Source organism: Cyprinus carpio, chromosome A24 (genome assembly GCF_018340385.1).
Source record: "Cyprinus carpio isolate SPL01 chromosome A24, ASM1834038v1, whole genome shotgun sequence".
Lineage (NCBI taxonomy): Eukaryota > Metazoa > Chordata > Actinopteri > Cypriniformes > Cyprinidae > Cyprinus > Cyprinus carpio.
Genome location: NC_056595.1, coordinates 2,920,935 through 2,943,821, shown reverse-complemented (window position 1 = coordinate 2,943,821; position 22,887 = coordinate 2,920,935). Strand labels below are relative to the sequence as shown.

Below are 22,887 nucleotides of genomic sequence, written 5' to 3'. Positions count from 1 at the left end.
TTGGTTAACATTAATGACAGATAGGTATTTAATTTGGAATGCTGTCCTTTTAAGACGGAAGGCATGCATAAAATACTGACACACGTTCAGTTTTTCACCCACCTGTTCACGTTCACTTAATCCATAACCTACTGTATTTACGTGAGATACTCTACACGATAAACATTTGGACTGCTGTGTGTGTATTTGAGCGTTGAGAACTGATCGCGCGCTGTATATGAGAACTGAGGAAGTGGAGCGTGCGCGCGCGCTCGACAGAGAGAGCACTTCTATCAGCGTGATTCCGCCTATCCCGCCTTCACCAACTTTAAGTTAATCGACAACGAATTGTGACTCCCGGAAAAAACGGGACGTCTGGTTACCTCATCCATACCCCTTCGGGTGCTGAGGCCATTGTTTCAGATCGCTAGTTCGCGTTTTGTAGTCTATCCATCCACTGCGGCTGCTATACTGACTAGATATGCAAACGCCCCTTATCCGATCGCAATCCAATGACAGGGACGCACATTTTGAAAGACAAAAGCCTAAAGGATGCATTTTGAATGTCTGGTAGTCCTCAAATAACATTATAGTCCAGTCTCGTCTAGTTAACGAAAACGCGGCATAAATTTCGTCATAATTTCGTCATCAGATATTATTTTTAGCTCGTCAACGTCTCGTCTTCGTCACAGAAAAAATATTCGTTAACGAATATTTTTCGTCGTCGTCTTCGTTAACGAAATTAACACTGGGCATCAGCTGTCAAAAAACCAATATCGGTCGACCACTAGTTTAAATACGACATTGATGTTTTTTTTTTAACAAGCTTAGCTTAATGCACCCAAGTAATTTGTTTTACTTCCACCTACTTCAACTTAAGTTCAGTTGATAAGATTTTTAAGTGTAAACAGATTGGTTGTACTAGTCATTTCAACTTAAATCATATTAAATGTAAGACCGTAGAGTTAGATTATTGAGTTAGAATTTGCTACAGAGCAAATAATTGTGCGAGCGCAATCCTATAAAAGCACCGATGGAGTGTAAAATTCTGTGGGTGATTACTGATTATGCACAAATTAGTGAACACAGACACTTTCAGTGCATTTCCATAATCACCACCACAGTTTATCAAGAGTTTACCGCAAACCTGTAAATCCCTTTGCGTGGTTCATTTAAATACTCTCCTCCTTGAAATTTTGCGTCTGAAAGGGAAACCCCTACAAATACAAATGCAATAAGGTTAGCCACAAAAATAACTGCATCCTCGTGTCTTTAGTTAATCCTGATCATCATTTTTAACGGCAAAAGAGGGTTTGCTCTGGAACAAGCTGTTTGTAAATCTGGCCCAGTGTTGATTCCCCAGTAAATTAAATTCTGTTAAACTAGGTTAAACTGTTTTAATGAGTTAATTGGATTGTAATCGGACTGAAAAGGCTTCATGCAAACACTTCAAGTGTTTGAGTTTGACTGATTGAGCTTCATCTGAATGAAATTTCGATTGGATTGGAAAGTGTTGTTGGGAGGGACCTGGAAAAATGACAATCAATAGAAAAAAAATAATAATGTAAACACTAGAATCCCGCTGTTTTCAGTCATACAGAAACTGCACTACCTTGTGTATGTGCAGCGTTGATTTATGTCTTGCAAATGTGCATATTTCAATGGAAGAGACTGAATATTTGCTAAATAAATGTCTCAGTCAGCTTTCTTTTTAGTTTCTTCATTTTTTCTTCACAGTGAAAACAACAGTTATACTTAAACTTTTGTTCGAAATGCATGTGATGCATGAATGTGTGTATTGCACTACATAGTTTAAGGTTCATACAAAATGAATTGGATTTGGACTGATGAACATTTGAGCATGTAAACACCTGTTTAAGACGTTAAGCTGTAGAGACAGGATGTGTTACGTCATATGATTGTTTTTTTTTTTTCTGTTTCTGTTCGTTTTGCCACCTCCAGTAGCTCAGTTGTCTGATTCATGCCACACAGGCCTCTTTAGCCAGACGTGGCCTTTAAAGTGGATCATGAAGTGCACTTCCATTGTTTGTTTCATTGGACACTTCCTGGTGTGTGCAGAGCTGCGATTTATGAGGCCCCATGGGAAAAATGGCCTTTTACTACTCTTCTGCTCTGCTTACACTGAGTCTGATTCTCTGGGCCTTTGTTGCTTTCACTGGCAAAAAGAGGTTTTCATCTCACACAGTGAAATACTGGTTCAACAAGTTTAGGTTTATATTGCTGGAGCTCAGTTTGTCTGCTTAGCTGCTCATACACCTCTTATAAAAGGAGGAGACACTTATCTACTTATTATTAGTGGATTAGTCAATGATGTGGCGTTCATTTTTATGGGCAGATCTATTTATTTATTTAAAACTACATTAAAAATCAATTTATACATGCAATTACGTGAATACAGCTATTCTATGATGAGCACGTTTTTAATTTCTGAATTGAAAGTCATTTTGTTCATTTTGAGGGCATTAAGTCAGTTTTAGGGTGGGATAGCTGTCAATATTATAATGAAGACAATTATTCACTTTCATTAAAAGAGTGAAACTCTTGAGAATAAAATCCAGTCGAGTAGTTTGGCATATTCCTTTAGTGTTATTTCTTGGGGAAAATATTTTAACAAAACATAGAAAAACAGCAGACCATAACTTAATAACTGTTTCTCATTTAAAAAAACAACAAAAAACTGATACTTTTCTTGCAAAATGTCATGTGGTGTAACTACCCAAAAACATAATGATATTTTTGATTTATTAAACACTTTTTGAAAAATAATGATTAAGATATGCACACTCACATGGATTTAAGACGAGTTAAATATGTTTTTTTTATATGATTGTTACACCACATGACATTTAATAATTAAGTCTTTAAATTTAATTTAATAAAAAAAAGGTATGTTTAATATTACATGAAACTAAAAAAAATACAAAAATAAAAATACAAAAAAATCCAATATAAACATCAACAAAAATAAAATTCAGCATCAACTCATAATGTTCGGAGTTTTGCCTCGTTTCACAACATCTGCCCCTTATCACAGCATTCTCTCTTGATTTCCGCCTTTTCTGTTGTTTGATTTCCGCCTTTTCTTCTGTTTTTCTTTTACTACTGCACCTACCTTTCCTCTTTTTACTTGCACACATTCCACCTTTCTTCTCGTCTGCTCCATCCTGCTCTGAGTTTTGTGAATGTTGGATCCGTGCCTGGATTTCTTTGGCAGATACCTACTGGTTAGTCAGTGCTATTCATATGTGTGTGTGTGTGTGTGTTTTGTGAATGTATGTGTTTATGTGGTTGAAATTCACCTCATTCAGAGACACTTTGTTTTAACTCTCAGTGCTTAATCAGGCCTTAGAGGACGCCATTGTCAAACCATTTTAGCTTTGAGCACATTTCAGTTCACCTGCATGTAAAACCATCTTCAGTCATGCACTTTCACACTTTGTGACTTAATTCTTTTGGCTCCGTCAGTGCTCCTTATATAAGCTTTTAGCGCAATCAGATCTGTAGATGTCTAGTGGGTAACAAATATGAGCCTGCCAGCAGCTCTCAGTCATATTTAATGCCATTATGGCTTTCATTTTGTTTTCTTTGATACCCCAGAGACATTCCTTCATTCTCTCGTGCTGTATTTATTCAGCCAGTCCTTCTATTTGAAGACCAAGGACACTAATTCAGCCTTCTGCGACGCTATCAATACACTTCAGACTGAAATGTTGCCACACTTGCTTATAATGGAGTTAAAGGTCATGGTTGCACAATGAAAACTTAGAACTATTTAGTAACAAAGACAGAGTGAATTTAGTAATTGCAGAATTATTTGTGGGATCTCGGAAAAAAGGTGTAAGGTTAATATTGGACAGAGTGGAATAATAATTAAAGTTGAAAACAAGGAGCTTAATTTATAAAGTTTTAAATATTTATAAATATTATAACTTTATATAAATATATGTATTATTTATTATATATTAATTTATATACTATTATACAAACAAACAAATAAATGCATGAATGAATGAATAAATGATATTTAAAAAATACGTTATTTATTTTTAAATGTATATATTAAAAATATATATAATGTAATATATTATTAAGTAAATGATTAAATAATATATATATATATATATATATATATATATATATATATATATGTGTGTGTGTGTGTATATATGTGTGTATATATATATATATATATATATATATATAGATAGATAGATATATATATATACTTTAATCATTAGTTTGGATATAAATGTTTTTTGTTTGGGTAAATATTGGGTAAGAATAATAATAAAAAAATGGGTTAATAATAATAAAAATAAAAATAATAATAATAAACCATTTTAAATTGTAAAAGTTGGTCAGTGCATACATTTGTAAAATCTGACACAATTTTATAGTCTATATTCTTCAATGTAAAACAGGCACATTTTTGTAAAGCACACACTTTATACATTTTGTATCACTTTTTATTCTCTACTGTGTATTTACTTGTAAAACGAGTCTCTGATGCATATGATCTGTAGTAATCTTGCTTCCTCAAGCACTGTGAGCTTCTTGAGCAAAGACAGTGATGCTGGAAAACAACAAACCCTGGCTTTAGCAAAGAAAAGGTTGACTTTATATAATTTTACACGCTTATTCTTGACAAGACTTCATTACTTCAAGCTTAAAGCACTATTCTCAGGAAAGAGAGGCATGTTTTTTAGATAAATAAATGATGTCATTGATGAAAGCAGAGTAACAGGGTTGGGATGAGAGAAGAAAAACAAACCTGATATACGGGTAAGAGAAAGAAAGTAAGAGAGTGAGAACACCATAACACACCAGTTATGATTAAGGCCTTGTCTGTCGTCATGGTTTACGGTAAATGTAACGGTAATTAACCGCACACTGGTTTTTCCATACTAATCTGCTCCATGTGGGGAGCTTTAATGTCTCCTCTCAGCACCTCAGAGCTTCTAATGATTTCTACACACCATAACATTAGCACGGTTTACTGTTGGAGTTTGCATCGTGCCATGTGTCCACTTCCTGTTTGCAGTGTTTTGTGATACCGACACACAGCCTTATGTTCCACTTGGCATCGTCTGAGCCTCCATCTGGCATGCATAACTCTTGGTTATGAAATAATAAACAATGCACTGAGATAGGGCTGGACAATAATTCAATATCAATATGTATCGTGATATAAGTTTTTTCAGTAACGGTGATATGATTTTTTAAACACACTTCCGATATTTCGATACATTCCGATATTTCGATACATTTGACGTTTGACTTCGTTGAATAAGCATGAGCACTGCACGTTTCAAAATCATAACGCGGCGCGGGTGTTTTATATGAATGTATCTCTTAAGGAATTAGACTGTCTTCAGAAAAGTTTCGATACCATTTTCATTTTATCTGATAAAGAAGTGTTCATGGAGCTGATTTGATTACAGTTGTTACTGTGGAAACCGCTGGTTCTACCCTCTCACAGCGCCTCCTGCTGGCAGACAATAGTTTGGATTTTCAGTAATAAGCCCGTCTCCAGCAACATGCTTTTGTTGTTGCTCTTTTTTTTTTCTGCAGCAACTCAGAGCACTTTTCATCCTCTTTATACTGGCTCAAGCACATTTGTTTCAGTCTATAGGAATAATCAGCCTACACTACCAGTCAAAAGTTTTTGAACACTAAGATTTTTAAAGCTATTTTTTATTTTTAAAGAATTCTCTTCTGCTCACCAAGCCTGCATTTATTCGATCCAAAGTACAGCAAAAACAGTAACATTTTGAAATATTTTTACTATTTAAAATAACTGCTTTCTATTTGAATATATTGTAAAATGTAATTTTCGGTTGGTTGTGCACCAATTCTCAACAAATTAGAATATGGTGACATTCCAATCAGCTAATCAACTCAAAACATCTGCAAAGGTTTCCTGAGCCTTCACACTGGTCTCTCAGTTTGGTTCACTAGGCTACACAATCATGAGGAAGAGTGCTGATCTGACAGCTGTGCAGAAGACAATCATTGACACCCTTCACAAGGAGGATAAGCCACAAACATTCATCGTCAAAGAAGCTGGCTGTTCACAGAGTGCTGTATCCAAGCATGTTAACAAAGTTGAGTGGAAGGAAAATGTGTGGAAGAAAAAGATGCACAACCAACTGAGAGAACCGCAGGCCTTATGAGGATTGTCAAGCAAAATCGATTCAAGAATTTGAGTGAACTTCACAAGGAATGGACTGAGGTTGGGGTCAAGGCATCAAGAGCCACCACACACATACATGTCAAGGAATTTGGCTACAGTTGTCGTATTCCTCTTGTTAAGCCACTCCTGAACCACAGACAACATCAGAGGCATCTTACCCAGTTTGTTGCCCAGTGGTCCAAAGTCCTCTTTTCAGATGAGAGCAAGTTTTGTATTTCATTTGGAAACCAAGGTCCTAGAGTCTGGAGGAAGGGTGGAGAAGCTCATAGCCCAAGTTGTTTGAAGTCCAGTGTTAAGTTTCCACAGTCTGTGATGATTTGGGGTGCAATGTCATCTGCTGGTGTTGGTCCATTGTGTTTTTGAAAACCAAAGTCACTGCACCCGTTTACCAAGAGATTTTGGAGCACTTCATGCTTCCTTCTGCTGACCAGCTTTTGAAGATGCTGATTTCATTTACCAGCAGGATTTGGCACCTGCCCACACTGCCAAAAGAACCAAAAGTAGATCATGGTGATGGTGTTGGTGTGCTTGACTGACCAGTAAACTCACCAGACCTGAACCCCAGAGAGAATCTGTGAGGTATTGTCAAGAGGAAATGAGAAACAAGAGACCAAAAAATGCTGATGAGCTGAAGGCCACTGTCAAAGAAACCTGGGCTTCCATACCACCTCAGCAGTGCCACAAACTGATCACCTCCATGCCTCGCCGAATTGAGGCAGTAATTAAAGCAAAAGGAGCCCCTACCAAGTATTGAGTACACAACAGTAAACAAACATACTTTCCAGAAGGCCAACAATTCACTAAAAAATTTTTTTTTTTTTTTTTTTTTTTTATTGGTCTTATGAAGTATTCTTATTTGTTGAGATAGTGATTTGGTGGATTTTGGTTAAATGTGCGCCAAAATCATCACAATTAAAAGAACCAAAGACATAAACTACTTCAGTCTGTGTGCATTGAATTTATTTAATACATGAGTTTCACAATTTGAGTTGAATTAATGAAATAAATGAACTTTTCCACGACATTCTAATTTATTGAGATGCAGCTGTATGTGTGTGTGTGTGTGTATATATATATATATATATATATTTTTTTTTTTGTACTTTTTAAAAAGTTTTTATGTCTATTATTATTTTATTGGTTGTCATGGTACATGGTATGTACCTCGGTTTTGACATCACAGTTCGGTACAGTTTCAGTACAGCAGGGGGAAAAACTAAACATATATATATATTTTTTTTTGTTCTTTAAATAAAGAATTTGTAATTAAAATTTTCTTAGGGATAAAAATCTACCTTAGCTTATGCTGTAAACCATAGTGAGCACTTTAACATTAGCCCTGCCATAAGGTTACAGTTAACTACAGAGCCCAAACTTACATTTAATGACTATTTATTTTTAAATATAACAAGCAACACTCAACTTAAAAAAAAGTATGCAAACGTAAAATGCACATAATTATAATTCTTAATTCTATTCAATTCTATTCGTTGCTGAAATATATTCATTTATACATTGCCTCTCATAACTCGTTTCATAACAGATTTAAACATTAAATAATTAAGACATCCCTAACAGGTAAAGTAAAATAAAATGAGTATATAGTCTAATATTTTGCAAAATGCTCTTCTCTAGACTTTCATTTATAGTGCACTAACGAGCTGTGGACTAAGATTGTCTGAGGTAAAGGAAATGCTATGTGATGGTTTGTTTACAAGCTGTTTTATTGCCATCTTTCCACGGCTGAAACACTGATTGAGTGATTACATGAGGCACAAGATGTTCATTCATGTTTATTTCGCATTAAACCTAGTAGAAAAGAGGAAGAGCTTGAACTGAGCCGTTTATACAGCGATTGGTCGCACCACATCAAAGAACGTCCTTTTTTCCTGAAAAGACTTTGTTTCTTATTAAAAGTAACAATATATAAAACTGAAGGTTTCCAATCAAGGTCCTCTCGTGCAGTGGTTAAAACAATGTATTTGTTTGGTACACATGCGCACCGAACCGAAAGACCTGACCGAAAGTATTTGTTACAAATATGTGTACCGTTACAACACATTAAAGCTTACAACTTTGCATAACATTTAAAATTCTGCAGCTACATTAGCTTAATAAGCTGGCACTTTAAAGTTTACATGGCCAGAAAGCACTTTAACATTAGCCCTGCCATAAGGTTACAGTTAACTACAGAGCCCAAACTTACATTTAATTACTATTTATTTTTTAAATATAATAATCAACACTCAACTTAAAAAAAGTATGCAAACGTAAAATGCACATAATTATAATTCTTAATTCTACTCAATTCTATTCGTTGCTGAAATATATTCATTTATACATTGCCTCTCCATAACTCGTTTCATAACAGATTTAAACATTAAATAATTAAGACATCCCTAACAGGTAAAGTAAAATAAAATGAGTATATAGTCTAATATTTTGCAAAATGCTCTTCTCTAGACTTCATTTATAGTGCACTAACGAGCTGTGGACTGATGACTTGTCTGAGGTAAAGGAAATGCTATGTGATGGTTTGTTTACAAGCTGTTTTATTGCCATCTTTCCACGGCTGAAACACTGATTGAGTGATTACATGAGGCACAAAGGGAAACTAATGGTAAAGAGGAAGGGAAACCTAGTAGAAAAGAGGAAGAGCTTGAACTGAGCCGTTTATACATCGCGTTGGTCGCACCACATCAAAGAACGTCCTTTTTTTCCTGAAAGGACTTTGTTTCTTATTAAAAGTAACAATATATAAACTGTTTAGTTTCCAATAAAGGGTCCTCTCGTGCAGTGGTTAAAACAATGTATTTGTTTGCACACATGCGCACCGAACGAAAGACCTGACCGAAGTATTTGTTACAAATATGTGTACCGTTACACCACTTTAAAGCTTTACAACTTTGCAAACATTTTAAATTCACATGCAGCTACATTAACATAATAAGGCATAATAATGCACTTTAAAGTTTTTACATGGCCAAAATGCTCGCAATTGATGAAATTCTAGCTAAGCTACTAGTGCATTGTTAGCGTGCTGTTTAAACAGTCTAAATATGATTCTTATGCTTAGCATTAAGAGGGTGCGTGACTCCTCTTGTGCTAATGCTAGGGTTAAATAGACAACGGTTCACTCATCAGCTGTGGGTTCACAGCTTTGCAACACGAGATTGTCCGTGTGCTTGACGTCACCACTTAAAAATGGGCTACCAGTTTCTCCATAGCTGGCTAAGACGGAAGCATGCTATTTGATCAATAGACAGGTAAACAACTTATAGTAATATAGTAAAACAGCCTAAAATCTTGTGATTAGCTCCATAAACGTACACAAATTCATGATCGCCTCAGTCCCCTTTTAAATTTCACATGAAAACCGGCGGCAGACTTCGATGCTCTCTCCCCGTCTTTGGAGAGCGTTCTTTTTCAATAGCCGCAGACCGCGGGCGGCGCAGAGGACAAGTGAAGTTTATCAATAGTTTGTTATAATATCTGCATCTGTGCAGTTCTTCAATCCACTTTACAGAATATCATGGGGGAGCAATAATCGGTTCCCCATCTACTGTAGCCTAAAGTTTTCACTGGTTCACCCCTCGTCACACCACAGCTGTTTCCTCCAGCGTAAATGAAGCACATATGAACGCATACTTTATAAAACAATCATGTTGCCATTTTCATTTGAAAATGAAACTTAAAATACAATACATATTCCAGTGCATGTGGCAAAGAGGTTTGCATACTTGAGCTAAGGAAAGAGGGTTGTACTAGAAATGCAAACAGTAAAATGTTGTTTGTACAGTAAACAGGTTGTGTGTGTGAGATCATGAAGACTTGAATTTGGCTTATTCAGTACTCAAATGTTATACCTATCTATGCATTACAGTGAAAGCGTGTCCGTGCTAACTGGCCCGGTTCAGCCCGGAATTGAACAGTTAAGCAAAGAGAACCATTCGGCCCGATAGTGGAAAAGCGTACAGAACTGCCAAAGCTAATATTAGCAGACCAAGCTAAATAAACATGGCAGAACACATTAATTAAGTTTATTGACTGCACACATCTGGAAGGATGCCATGCAGTGTCTGTATGGCCCAATTAGTGTTCACAATCTATACCTTAATTTCACATTGAGTTGGGCAGTAGTGTTGTCTAGGTGCTTTGCAATAGTTTGTTTTAATTTTTAGTTTTGTTTGGTGTTAGTTTTGTTTTGTGTTGTGTGTTTTTCTTCCTTCTTGTTTGGTGTTGTTTGTGTTTTTCCCTTTGATTTGTTTGGTGTTTTTGGTTTGTTTGTGTTTTTGTTTGTTTTTTTGTTGTTATTTACTAATTTGGTTTGCTTTTTGTTTGGTGTTTTACATTTTTTACATTTCACTTTGTTCACTTTGTTTTTTTTTGTTATTTTTGTTGTTTGTTTTTGGTTTGTTTTGATTTTTTTATTTTGTTTAATTTTTTGTTGGTTTTTTTCCTCCTTTTTTTGTTTGGTGTTAATTTAGTTTTTTAGCTCACTGTAGTAAAAGGTTAGGGGCTGTGCAGATATTTGTTGTATTATAGATATCCTTAATTCTGGTTGTGTACTTTTGCCGGAACCTATAGGATAAAAATAGCACATGTGTATGAAGTGCAAATAACTGCATTGTCTATTGTCATTTTATTCAATTTTTTTACAAGTATTGTGTTACCTAAAGGCAAATTTGTCCCTAAACTATAGACAAGTAAAAACACACACAGTAACAGTTTGGCTGATTTCAGAGGTGATTTAATCATCTTCACAGCTGTGCTCTTTTTCTCCCTACTTTCCTTCAAGATGGGCACTTGTTCACCTCTCTCATTGTCTGTTCTATCTCTTTCCTGAACCCCCTTTAAAAGGCTCCATATGTACACAGTCTACCCTCACCCAAATCCATTCTGTATTTATACCACAGACAGAAACATCTCATCTCTAATGCCTTAATTGCTTTAATTATGTATCATTATAGGCTCATTCAATTGCATCCTTATGTGATTTTAAGTATTCATTGCTTGGCTGATTATCTCAGTATCTGGTGTACATGCAGCACAGTCTAGTGTGGGACTCCCGGTGCTCCACGCTGGCTCAGTGCTCAAGCAGTGTTTCGTTTATCAAAACATGACATCACGCATTACACAACCACTTCTCTCGGGACACAAAAACAAAACAAAACAAAAAATCCAGTCCCAATCCACTGCTGAAAATGCTGACGAAACCAACAGAGCTGGTGACCAACTAATGCTATAAACTATACAAGGAACCTTCTCATTTGAGATTATTGATTTTTGACTGATACATTGGTGTATCTCTACCTTAAACTCTTCTTAAAGTGTCCCTATTATGCCATTTCCAGTATTTCATGCAGTGTGTAATGCAGCTGTATGTGAATGTAAACGATCTGCAAAGTTGTAAAGCCAATAATGCAGTTAAATAGTTATTGTCTCCCAAACTAAAGATTCGACTCTGAACAGTCTAAACAAATCGTCAGTAATTGGAATCCCACTTCTGTGACGGCTACACATCACAGGGTAACACATTTGCATAATTCCCACCTATGTTCTTCTGTTGGCTGTCCGTGAACAACTTGACCCGCCCTCAAACACTGTAGCTTGTTTGTGTTGAGAAGACACGGTGTTGTATTTTCAATTACGAAAGATTAGGCTGCAAACAATCAGTGAACCACAACCTGTAAGTATGATAAATAATAGATGTTTATAATTTCTATAGAGAGTTCAAGATACAGAACTATGGAAATGGGCGTATCGTTTCCGACATGTGCTGCACAGGGTAGACCAATCACAACGGACTGGGCCGTCTGACCAATCAGAGCAGAGCAGGCTCACGGAAAGGAGGGGTTTAGAGAGACTGAATCTCAGAACCGCTTCGAACAAATTATTTAAGAATCGTTAGAAAATGAGGTGATATTAAATGCATATTTTGTGAAAACAAAAGCGTTTTTTGACCTTTCGTGCATGTAAACCTGTTGTAGGAGACTCCCAAAACAATATTGGGCACTTTAATTTTAGTTTAGCTTAGCAAGAGTTCTGTGGTCAGCCAGCTTCACCAGAAAGACCATTTTTGGTTTGGCATGTAAATAGCAGTTTTGAAAGCATCTCGAAGAGTTCATTGAAATTAGAAAGAAAAAAATAAAGGGGGACAAAAATGCAAATGTGAAGGTAACCTCAGGAGTCCCATGTTAGCTGTCCCTCTCTTGTTATTTCAGAGATTATCTTGTAATATTCTGAAGCCTGTGTCAGGGCAGATACTTCATCTTGGTGTTTGCAGTGGCTCAGAAGTTCTGGATCGGTTGTCTTTCGCCTCTCATGTCGGAGCCAGGACAGCTAGCGTGATGCTGGCTTCTGCCCCGTGAGAGCTTTTGGCAAACACTGTGTGTGCTGAGGCTAAGACCCAAGGCTTACCTCAACAGCTTTCCTCCTCTCTTCATTCTTTTCTCATAAACATCAAGTCTAGTTCCCATTTCCCTCTCCTTCATCTTTCCTTGTGTCCTCTGTGAACTCTTCTGCTAAGCGAAGTCCAGCTTCATGAGGTCAGGGACTGAGGTTTATTGTTTTTTATGGGCCTTGTCGCAATACGATGATTCCAGTTTAGACAAATTCAACAGAAGTATAGTGAAAGTCAGGGAGTGTGAGTGTGTCATGTGTGATTTAGTCAAGTGTTGGTTGAATGATAATAATGACAAACATCTGTGGTGCTGCCTTCTCTTGAATAAGTGATTGGGACTTATAAAACCCTATTCCAGATGAAGTACTTGTACTTGTTGAAAATCTTTATTTAAGCTCCTCAGCATGTCCCTGTCAATGCAAAATGTAGGCAGTTGTTGCGTTCCATTCAATCGAAAGTCCCTTGCGAAGTGCACTCTTCATTATGTGTTCTGCCATCTTAAATCAGATTCCAGTCCAAATGTAGAGTGCATGTCCTTCACAGGAAGTGGAGATGGAAAGGTTTAATTGTTGAGTTTAATTATTCCTGTATGTGGTTTGCACGTGTTTGTACATGGGTTTAAGTGTGTGCAAAATGAAACAATTACAATGCAACTGTTGTGATTTAATAAGATAGACACATTTACAAAAACAAAATTACATTTGTTTTCAACTATTGCAGCAGACATTTATCACTCAGTTAAGTGCTTTCAAATGTGGCATTTTATATGAATTAAGTAATACATGTGGGTTTTCAAGCATCAAAACAAAAGTTTAATGCATCAACTTTTTCAAACATTAGAATGTGTCCTGTTTAATTTTTTTTTTCTGTGCAACTAATAATGACTATCATACATTTTTCCCATGATGAAAAAAGTCATTTTGTGTAATAATAGTTTATTATCAATTATATTATCAATTATATTTATTATTATTTCGTCAGGCAGACCCTAGAACAAGAATCATTAGACGACATGAAAAGACTGTATTTAAGCATCTCAGGGCAGCCCACGAGTGTAATTTTACCACTATCCTTCAAACTACAGGTTTCACCCATTTGTTACCCCCTTTTTAATAATTTAAAATATGATAAAATGATATAAAGAGTAGGCACAGGATGCCTCCATGTTGGAAAAGAACTGGTATGATGATTCTGAGTGAGGTTGATCGATCTGCAACGGATATTCAAGTCAGATGTCTGACCTCAAGAAATGATCGTGCAGTGAGTTCATGACAGCTTTTGAAGGCCACACCATTCTCCAAAATCTCTCTATTGAGTTTATCATCAGAGTGCTGTTTACTGACTAAACCCATGAATGTAGAAACAGACTTGCATCTAATTCTACAACAAGCAGCGGACGAGTCTCGACACAGCAGGGGACCGGAGAGGTCACGGTGAAGTCTGCATCATATCTGTCCCTTCAGACCTGCGTCTTTACTGTCTTCTGTCTGTGAAATCCGAGGTTGTCTCTGTGCCAGTCACTTAATCATGCTGGTGTACACATGTGCTCCCAGGCATGCCGTTACACGCATGCTTATCAGCTATTAATGAGTGCTGCGCCTCTGGAAGTATATGCCTATCAACGCTTTTTAAAGTTTATGTCACAGAGATTGAGAACAGAGCTCTGTGTGTCATGTTGGCACAGTGGTGGCGATAGATTTAAAGGTAAACTAACTGATGACTTTCATGGTTGCACAACCACTAATCTAAGCTCCAGATTAGGGTGGAGACAATAATAGTTATTATATTTGTAAAATAATAATTAATAACATCAATTGTGGTTGATGTGTAAGGTCTGCCCTGATGTGTATGAAGTAAAATGTGAAATTGCACAGTTTTTTGACTCACTTTATTGATGCAAACTACTTGTCTGGTTGATTTCAGTCATTTTAAATATTTTTTGATACTTGATTACAACCAGGTCATTTGGTTACCAAATGGTGCATGTTTAGGTCAGCTGACAGTTTTTACAGTTAACAGGTAATTATGAGTAATTTATCAAAATCAGCATGTCATACTAGATTAACAACTAAGAATTCACAGGAAGTGTGCAGATCTCAACATCTCTGAATACAGGTTTTGCATTTTATTCATGCCTGTTTCTGCCACTGAATAAAAAATAAAAAAGGTAATTGTGAATTTTTATCTCATAATTCCGACTTTATTTCTTGCAACTGCGAATTGAATTTATATCTTGCAAGTTTGAGAAGAAAAGTCCAGTTGCATGATATATACTCAGAATTGCGAGAAGAAAAGTCTGAATTGTAAGATTAAAAAGTAGCAAATATTTTATTTTTTTAATTCTGTGGCGGAAACAAGCTTCTATAGCTCCCCCTCCCCCACACACACAGAAAAAAAAACCCGTAACTCAAACAATAAATCTTGTTTCTTTGGAAGAATTTACAGATAATACCAATATGCATAGATTGTGGACTTTTGATGTGCATCTTCTCTTTCCATTAGTGTGTGAATAATAACAGATCAGGTGTACAAATACAGTGCTTGTCATTTTCGAAGAACAAGTGTCGTCTTGTACGCAATCAGTTTACAGACACCTTGTGTTGTAAAGATCGTGAAAGAGATCATGTCTGTATGATGTATTGCTACTGGAGGAAATGATGTAATGTGACTAATCAGGAAAAAACAAGGTACATGCTGGTGCACTTTAACTTTTACTCTACATATAACGTTGGCTACAAAAGTACCCGAGATCAAGATTTGTTATGTATCGCTGAATTGAAAAACGATTTTTAAAATGTAAAAATATATGTTTCCTAAATATTTGTCTTTAAATTTCTAGGTTAACGTGAAAAAAAGAGACTTTTGGAGATATTAATTACATTTTCCCACCTCATCAAACATGCAGTTTTGAAAGGAAAGGTATATTTACACTTTCCCCGGGATAAAGCGTCTTTCTTGCATGGCTCTTGCCTCGGGTGTGCTGCCCACAATAGGTCTTTGATACAGTAGGTGCTTTACACTCATCGAAAGTGTCATGACATGTCGCCCAACCGCCCTGATTTTGAAAAGATAAAGCTTGTGGTTAGTTCTGGAATGATTTGTAAAGATCGTGTGCTTTGTTGAGCTAAAATGCTTTCATTGAGTGTTCATCTCTATTGTGTCATTCACTTCCTTGGTGAAAGTTTGCGGGTTCGACAGTGCAGCGGCTGTCTGCGGGTAACTTCAGAACTTCATGATTACTTAGAGCTCACCCGCACCCGAAAGGCAAAAATGAAATCATTGGGATGGCACTTACGAAAAGAAGAATATTTGAACAAGCTCTGCAGCTGGTTGTGGACATTATTTCTCTTTCTTTTTTTTTTTTTTTTTATTTGGATGGAGATGGATGAGGTCTGAGCTGCTCCTAGTTAGTTTAGTTGAAGCCTGGATTTGTTCAGTGTTCTGATTCAGACCTGGTTGTATTACTTCATCGAGTTATAAATGATGTGCTGACAACGCGTCCCTGTCTGCTCTGATCTCACACTATCCTGGGATGTTATCTCCATCCATCATCAAGTCTCTGGAGCGGCGACCTCCTCTTGGGACACGTGTGCGGCTGATAATAGATGCGTTTACTGAATGTTTGTTCAGTGTGTGTGTGTTAGTGAAGAGTAATGTTACTTATAAACGTGTTGTATTCATTATGTTACTGTTCATGTTATGTTTGCATTCTCAGAATGGAGCGCTATAAGCGTGGCTCATCATCATATCTCATATGAGTTTCATGCACACTCTCAGAAAAAAAGGTACAAAAGCTGTCACTGAGGTGGTGGTACCTTTTCAAAAGGTACACCTTTGTACCTAAAGAGTCAATTTTGGTACCATAAAGTTACATATTAGTACTTAAAGGGTACAAAAGTGTACCTTTTGAAAAGGTACCGCCCCAGTGACAGCTTTTGTACCTTTTTTTTATGAGAGTGCAAAAAGTACATGCATTGAAAGTAAATAAAAAAGTAATGCAATGGTAATGCCACGCTTTACCAGTTGAGCTACATGAACTAAAAACAGTATTACTTGTAACCCTGGTATTGTAAATGTGTTCTCTATCCATCATTACATCTCTAGCATGGCAACCTTCTCTTTTGACATGAGTGATTGATGATAAATGCATGCCTGCTGTAACATGAAAACATTGTTACATTTATTCATTTGGCAGAAACTCATCCAAATTGACTTAACAGTGTTTTTTTTTTATCAGCAAGTGTGTTTCCTGGTATTTGTACCCAGGTCACTGGTGTAGGTGGTGCCTGTTAACCTGTTAAGCTACTTCAGCTAAAAAAAACAATGGTGTTACTTGTAACCTTCTCATTGTAATACAGTACTTACATGCATCGTTGTCCCTTTTTACTGTGATCCCACACCGTCCTGGAATGCTTTCTCGGTGTTAACAGATGCAACTGTAACACATTACTTAAAAACATTCATGAAGCCTAACATTTATTTATTTGGCAGAAGCTGTTATCTAAATTGACTTCAAGGTGTGCATTTTATCAGCATGTGTGTCTCCAGGATAGTGTTCTGCAAGTTGGGCTTTAACATAAAGCTATACGTTTGAATATCATTTGTGTGATTCGCAGGAACTGAACCCATGTCATTGGCATTGGGGGTGCCACGCTTTACCCTTTATTGAAACACATTAAAGCATAACTTAAATGCATTACATGCAACACTGCTGTAGCATGCTCTTGTGTGGTTTTTGAATGTGCACAGACAGTCTATTTGCATGTCATGTTTTAAGTTTGCATGTTTGAGTGTGATCATGACACACTTCACTGTTTTGTAGCTGAGGCCAGATCTCTCTCTCTCTCTCTCTCTCTCTCTCTCTCTCTCTCTCTCTCTCTCGCCCAGCTCTCTCTCTCTCTCTCTCGTCTCTCTCTCTCTCTCATTTAGGGGACAAAATACATCCACTGCTTCATTTAGGGGACAAAAATCTCTCTCTCTCTCCTCGCTCTCCATTTTATCTTTCCTTTGCCCTTCACTCTCTCTTTTCTTTTTGGACAAGTGTCTTCTTTTCTCTTTGTGCACACGCATGTGAGGCCTGTCCCACACAAAGTAGAGGGACAATGTCTTCTTTTCTCTTTGTGCACACGCATGTGAGGCCTGGTCTAACAAACCCTCCTTTATAAATAATTCTACCCAGACATCCCTCATTTCATCTCTATTTCCATCCATCTTTAGTGATTATTGGGTCCATTGATCTTAAATCTGCGTGTTATCCGTTGGGTTTTTAACGACCCTGGTGAATGTGGGGGGACGGAACGGCGCATGTCGTCTCAGAAGTGAATTTGTTCAAATATTTGCTGAATCTTGCTCTGGGTTTGTGGCCAGAAGATTTCTTCCAGATTAACTCTGTTAAATCTCGGATGAACTTGTTGACATTTGTTTCAGATATGTTCCATAAACGGGTTTTATTTCTATTATTCTGCTGATTTTTAATTTATTTTCTTATTGTGGATGAAGTATTAGGATGGATACAATTTTCTTTTTAGTTTTTCAATATTGCTATAATGTCAAAAGACTAGTTTGATTATTATAATTTTTTTGTGCTCAATATTTACATTTATCCTCATCATTCTTTAGGAGAAATACCAAGAGGGGAAGAAAGGAGGAAAAAATAACTTTAGGGATGAACAGGTTTTTGGTACTATGTTGGTTATTTATCGATATTGTTTTTTTATTAACATTGTCTGCTATTGGATATTTAATCATGCATGTTCGTTTCCACTATTTTGATATTTATTTGACATTAAAAATACCTTTTATTTGCTTACATTATAATATTACAATTAATCTGAACATGCCTCTATACAAAAACTTCTTTGGAATCGATTGTCAAAATTTAATACCTTGCTCTGCATCTAAAATGTCTTTTCTTTTTGCCTGATGTCACCAGGAACCCCCTCCAAACATTTGATGTACACTATTAGAATATTCACAATCCACTCAGATCTCTATGGATTCAATTGTGTAGTGACAATTTTTCTTTTATTCTGGCTACATATCCAGAATGTAAATCACTCGTCACTCTGGTCAAATGGCTTACACAGACTGGCAGAGATCTGCATTCCATCGGTGTGCGACCCCAGTTTTCCCCATTTTCATCTCCGTCATCAGCGCTTTGAAACTCTTCCAGGGTCTGTGGATGCCAAGCTGTCTGTGGGCTGTTCAGCTGTGCCCAGTTATGAGCTTACAGCGGTTCAGATGAGCGGAGTTCAGTCAGGACACACAATCAAATACAGAGAAATAATACAAATACTGCTCTCTAGTTCGCTTTAAAAACCAAGTGAGTTACCTAACTAGACAGCAGACATCATAGACAGGCTACTAACAGATCAATGGTTTGATACTCTTTTGTCTCTTCAGGGAAATAATATTTTCTAGCACCGCCAAAAACCAGTTTTAAGTCTCATACAATATCCAACAGTACATTGTATGGGTCAAAATTACTGATTTTTCTTTTATTCCAAAAATCATTAAGATATTAAGTAAAGATCATGTTCCATGGAGATATTTTGTAAATTTCCTACTGTAAATATATCAAAGCTTAATTTTTGATTAGTAATATGCATTGCTAAGAATTCATTTGGACAACTTTAAAGGTGATTTTCTCAATATTTAGATTTATTTGTCCCCTCAGATTCCAGATTTTCAAATAGTTGTGAATCAGCCAAATATTGTACTCCTAACAAACCATACATCAATTTAAAGTGAATTTAATTAGCTTTCAGATGATTTATAAATCTCAAATTTGAAAGAATGACACTTAATACTGGTTTTGTGGTCCAGGGTCACTTATGTAAGTTCTTGACTGGAATCCTGACAGTTTCTTTACTTTAGCCTGAAGTTTGTTGCCTTTTGCTGACAGCAAGTGATGAATATTTTGAGGTTATGAGAGGAAATCTACATTTGAATGTCTGTTTGTCAAAATGTGACTGATTTGAGCTCTATCTGTCCACTTCTGTTCTCTTAGGACCCAAGCTACTGGATACAGGTGAATCGGTTAGAGCATGGAGACGGAGGCATCCTGGACCTGGATGACGTGCTGTGTGATGTAGCCGATGACAAAGACAGGGTATGTCACGAGTGTGCATTCATATTTTATTTCTTTAGTGGAGACGCTGATCTCATATGTGCTCAACCTGAACTTTCATTTCTGGTACGAGGAATAAACCGAAAACAATGCCAAAACCATTAAGATAGTTTGACTTTTGTTTCTGAGATGATGATGATGATGATGGCATCAACAATTCTTCCACATGTGTTTCTAAATACATTTAGCAGAGGGAGGGCGAGAGAGGCCCCGCTGTTGGGCTTCTGTTGTTCTGACTTGGTTATCACATTTGGATGTGTACTGATTTGATTTCACAAGAACTTGGCAATAAACATTAACTCAGAAACACAAATGAAATTAAATAACAAAAAAACCATAAACCAAAATACTGGAAATGAATTTGAGTAATTTGAGACTTAAAACATTAAATGAAATTACAATATAAACATAAACTGATTTTTGCTGAAACAAGATCTTTTAGTCTATGCTGATTTCAGTGTGAACAAAGCTTCACTAAGCTTTTTGACTGTCATAAATATACGAATTTAAGCTTTGTTACTTTTGATGTGAAAAAACAGTCTGGGTTTTCAATATCAGTTTCTTATGACTTATTTTTGGCATTTTATGCCTTTATTTAGATTGTGTGAAGTGGGTGAGAGAGGGGGACGAAGCAGTCATAAGTAGCACAGGTATATTTGTAGCAATAGCCAAAAATACACTGTATGGGTCAAAATTATAGATTTTTCTTTCATGCCAAAAATCATTATATTAAGCAAGATTGTTCCATGAAGATACCTTGTAAATATTTTTAATTTTTTGATCAGTGATATGCATTTAAAGAATTCATTTGGACAACTTTAAAGATAATTTTCTCTGTATTTTGATTTTTTTGCACCCTCAGATTCCAGATTTTCAAAGAGTTGTATCTCAGACAAATATTGCAATAACAAACCATACACCAATGGAGAGATTATTTATTAAACCTCAAGATGATTCAAAAAACTCAAACACAAAAAATTGACACATAAGACCAGAGTCACATATGATTAATTACTTGATTAAACTTTTTTTTTTCAGCTAAATGTAAACTTTAATTTAGTTTTTTTTGTGTTTTGGGTGCATCACTAATCATTCCCTCTTCCTGTAATCTCCCTTTATCTGATGCCAAATTGTCAGTGTGAGTCTGTGTGTGACTAGCCTCGCTGGTCAGCGCCTGTAACTAAAGTATCTCTCAGTCTGACCCAGTTTCAGACCACCTCATGCTAAATAAATGTCTGTTTCCTCAAGGAATCATCCAGGAAAAGCATCATGCTTCCGTCACGGCAGTGGAATGTGGGAAGTTTACCTCTCACAGAGTCATTGCTCTGACTCTCACTGTGAATAATGGATAATCTCAGTTCCACTTAAGAGATTCGTCCCTCTGGTGTGTTTATAGCCCTAGTTTGTTCATTAGTGTTGTTGCTAATGTTGTCAAGCCCTGATAAATTGTGCTTAGCCAGCAAGCTAATTAGCCCGTCCGTTCCTGCTGGGCTCTGGTGAGATCTCTCTGGCTTTGTTCCTGGTGATTTATAATCGTCCTCTCGGCAGGACCGCAACTGCTAATCCATGTTAGCTCAGTTAGTAAACGACACAGTCTGGCTACTGTCTGCTCAGTCCAGTCCGTATTATGAAGCATGAGCATCAGAAGTATGTGTTTGACTTTGAGAACACAGATCATTATCATTGATACGTGAAGGAAAAAAGCACTTTAACATGTATCAGATGTGTTTTAAGAGCACCTTCACCAAAAAGAGGTACTGTGATGGTGTCAGATGATGATACTGTGGTACTGAATGATTATCATGTTCATATCAGAGTGAGTAGTTAAAAAAAAAAAATAATAATGATTTTTTGTTATATGCTACAATTTAAAAGTTTGGGTTCATTAAAATTAAAAATGTAATTCAGCGATGGTAAAAAAAAAAAATTATAAAACATTACAAAAATATTTCTATTTCAAGTAAATTTTTCTTTTGAACGTTCTATTCATCAGTAAAAAAAAAAAAAAAAAAAAAAAGAATCTAAATCCAAAATTGTACAAAATATGAAGTACCAGAACTGTTTTAATAATAATCAGAAATGTTTCTTGAGCAGCAAATCATCATATTAGAATGATTTCTGAAGATCATGTGACACTGAAGACTGGAGTAATGATGCTGAAAATACAGCTGCACATCACAGAAATAAATTACAGTTTAACAGAGATTCACACAGAAAACTGTTATTTTAAATTGTGATAATATTTTACAATATTACTGTTTTCACTGTATTTTTGATCGAATAAATGCAGCCATGGTGAGCATAAAAGGCATTTTCAAAACCATTTAAATGAAGTCATTAAAAAATATATATAGAACAGAATATATAGAATATAAAATAAATAAATTAAAACAACACACTCATGTATGTGTGTTTGCGTGATAGAGAGAGTAATGAAACACAATAAAAAAACATACATATATTTAAACATATATACGTATTTAAAAAATATTTGGTTCTTTTCACATGTTCTCCAAAGCGATGGATTTTGACTCCACAGTGATGTGTCTCTTATGTTTCCGGAGCTCAGCTTCTCAAATTCTGAATTCCAACACTCAATAAACGGGTGCCATGGAAACATCAGTCAGACAGACGTCTGCATTTGAGCTGCTGCTCATCTTGGGAGTGCCAGCTCTTTATTCGCGGGTGCCATGGAAACATCAGTCAGACAGACGTCTGCATCTGTGGCCCTGCTGTGTGCGATTCCTCCGAGAGCCACGTAACACCTTCCTCCCTCTTCACACCCTGCACATCCTCTCCGCTCTTTCATCCGCACGGCTCTGCTGGCATTCCTCGTTGCTGCAGACGACATATTTCAGTGCCACATGCATTGCATTTTTCAATATTGTTAATCTTGCATCATCTCCTTTGTTGTTGATGTTATTTCCCTCTTTTTTTACATCATGGTCTCTCTCTTTCTCACTGATTTCCTCTCCTGTACCCTTCCAGATTTTCCCCTTCAGTGCTTTGGGTCCTCTGAGGTTTCACAGCATGTCGTCATGCATTTCTCATGATTGAGGATTAGATTTGAATATATACGGTGTACGTGGATTAAGTACTTTTGTGTGTTTTATGTCAGATGTTTAGGGCTCAGGTTATATATCTGGCCTTGTGTGGGTGAGT

General features: G+C 36.4%; 1 protein-coding gene across 1 annotated transcript in view; it reads left to right on the top strand.

Annotated features, from left to right (window-relative positions):
• pard3aa (par-3 family cell polarity regulator alpha, a) overlaps window positions 1-22,887 on the top strand; it is a 426,774-nt gene that overhangs the window by 32,152 nt on the left and 371,735 nt on the right. The window contains 1 exon segment of the mRNA XM_042714045.1: window positions 19,606-19,707. Within this exon segment, the coding sequence (XP_042569979.1) occupies window positions 19,606-19,707 (102 nt within the window).